This window comes from Glycine max, chromosome 3 (assembly GCF_000004515.6).
Source record: "Glycine max cultivar Williams 82 chromosome 3, Glycine_max_v4.0, whole genome shotgun sequence".
In the NCBI taxonomy this organism is placed as follows: domain Eukaryota; kingdom Viridiplantae; phylum Streptophyta; class Magnoliopsida; order Fabales; family Fabaceae; genus Glycine; species Glycine max.
In genome coordinates, this window is record NC_016090.4 from 8,681,251 (window position 1) to 8,682,748 (window position 1,498).

The 1,498-nt window shown below is 43.7% G+C and overlaps 1 protein-coding gene across 1 annotated transcript in view; it reads right to left on the bottom strand.

Moving 5' to 3' along the window:
* LOC100792487 (alcohol dehydrogenase-like 4) overlaps positions 1–1,498 on the bottom strand; it is a 32,939-nt gene that overhangs the window by 18,965 nt on the left and 12,476 nt on the right. The window contains exon 6 of the mRNA XM_014774129.3: positions 1,023–1,066. Coding sequence (XP_014629615.1) covers positions 1,023–1,066 — 44 coding nt within the window. The remainder of the gene's footprint in view (positions 1–1,022; positions 1,067–1,498) is intronic.

A 1,498-nucleotide genomic window follows, 5' to 3' on the forward strand; every position in this document is an offset into this window, starting at 1 on the left:
CAGTGAACGGTATCGGCGCAATATCATGCTCTTGACTTCCATTAAAAGCTTTTCTCAGTCGTCTGTAAGGATGATTGGGTGTTAGAAAGCGGCGATGCCTACTGTAGACTGTTTTTCTCCCATGTTTCAGTTGTGTGTAACTTGTATTTTCTTCACAGATGGGGCATGCATGATGACCCTTAACACTGTAACCGCTGAGATTCCCATATGCTGGAAAGTCATTAATGGTACAAAAAAGCATTGCACGCATTTCAAACGTCTCCTTGTGAAACGCATCAAACACTACAACCCCCTTGTCCCACAACTTTCTCAGATCTTCAACCAACGGACTTAGATAAACATCAATGTCATTTCCTGGCTGTCTTGGGCCCGATATCATCATAGACAACATCATGTATTTTCGCTTCATGCACAACCAAGGAGGCAAATTGTAAATTACTAGCAGAACTGGCCATGAACTATGTTGAGTGCTTAAGGTGCCATATGGATTCATTCCATCACTGGCTAGTCCAAGTCTAAGATTTCTTGGCTCATTCCCGAAATCCGGATACAAACCATCAATCTTCTTCCACTAGGAGCAATCAGCCGGATGACGGACCATTCCATCAGAAATCCTTCCATTTGCATGCCATGTAAGGTCTTTTGCGTCGTCCTCGTTAGCAAACAGACGCTTAAACCTTGGAATGATTGGAAGATACCACAAAACCTTCGCTGGGGGGCCCTTGTTGGAGTTTTAATCAGAATTGCTTTCCTCTTCATCCTTCACTTTGTACTGTGAAGTCCCACCAGACAGGGCATTTGGACAGTTTCGTTGGAATTCTTGCCTGTAGAGTATGCAATCATTGGGGCAAGCATGAATCTTCTGATACTCCATACCCATGGGACGACAATATCTGTCTTTCGCCTTAATAGTAACTTTTAGGCAGCGTGTTGTCCTCTGGAAGCAGATTGTGCACTACCTCAAGCAGTGAGGTGAAACTTTTGTCACTCCCAACCGCCATTACCTTGGCCTTCACATTAACCAGACTTAACACCACAGACAACAGGGTTAAGGAATTCTTGCACCCTGTATACAAAGGCTTCTTTGAATCACTCTGCAATCCTTCATACACAGGGGCGTGTGCTTGTTGAAAACACTCTTGTCCAAGGTCACGAATCATGTCTTCCAAGCGATCTCCCATTTCTACATCAAACGGTTCAGATTGGGACCCAGTATGCATGTCAGTCTCTTCACCATGCCATATCCACGTCGTGTAATTCTTCTTCATCCCATCACACAATAGATGGTCCCGTATGTCGTCAAGTAGTTGTCGTCTTCCATTCAAACAGTTGATGCAAGGACAATAATATTTTCCTTCTTCATTCGGTCGACCTCTTTCTAAAGAAAATTGCAAAAACTGCTCGATGCCATCCTCATATTCTGGGCTCATGCGACTTTGATTGATCCAACTTCGATCCATCTAAGCAAATCCATGCAATGCAAATCTTACTATTGTTG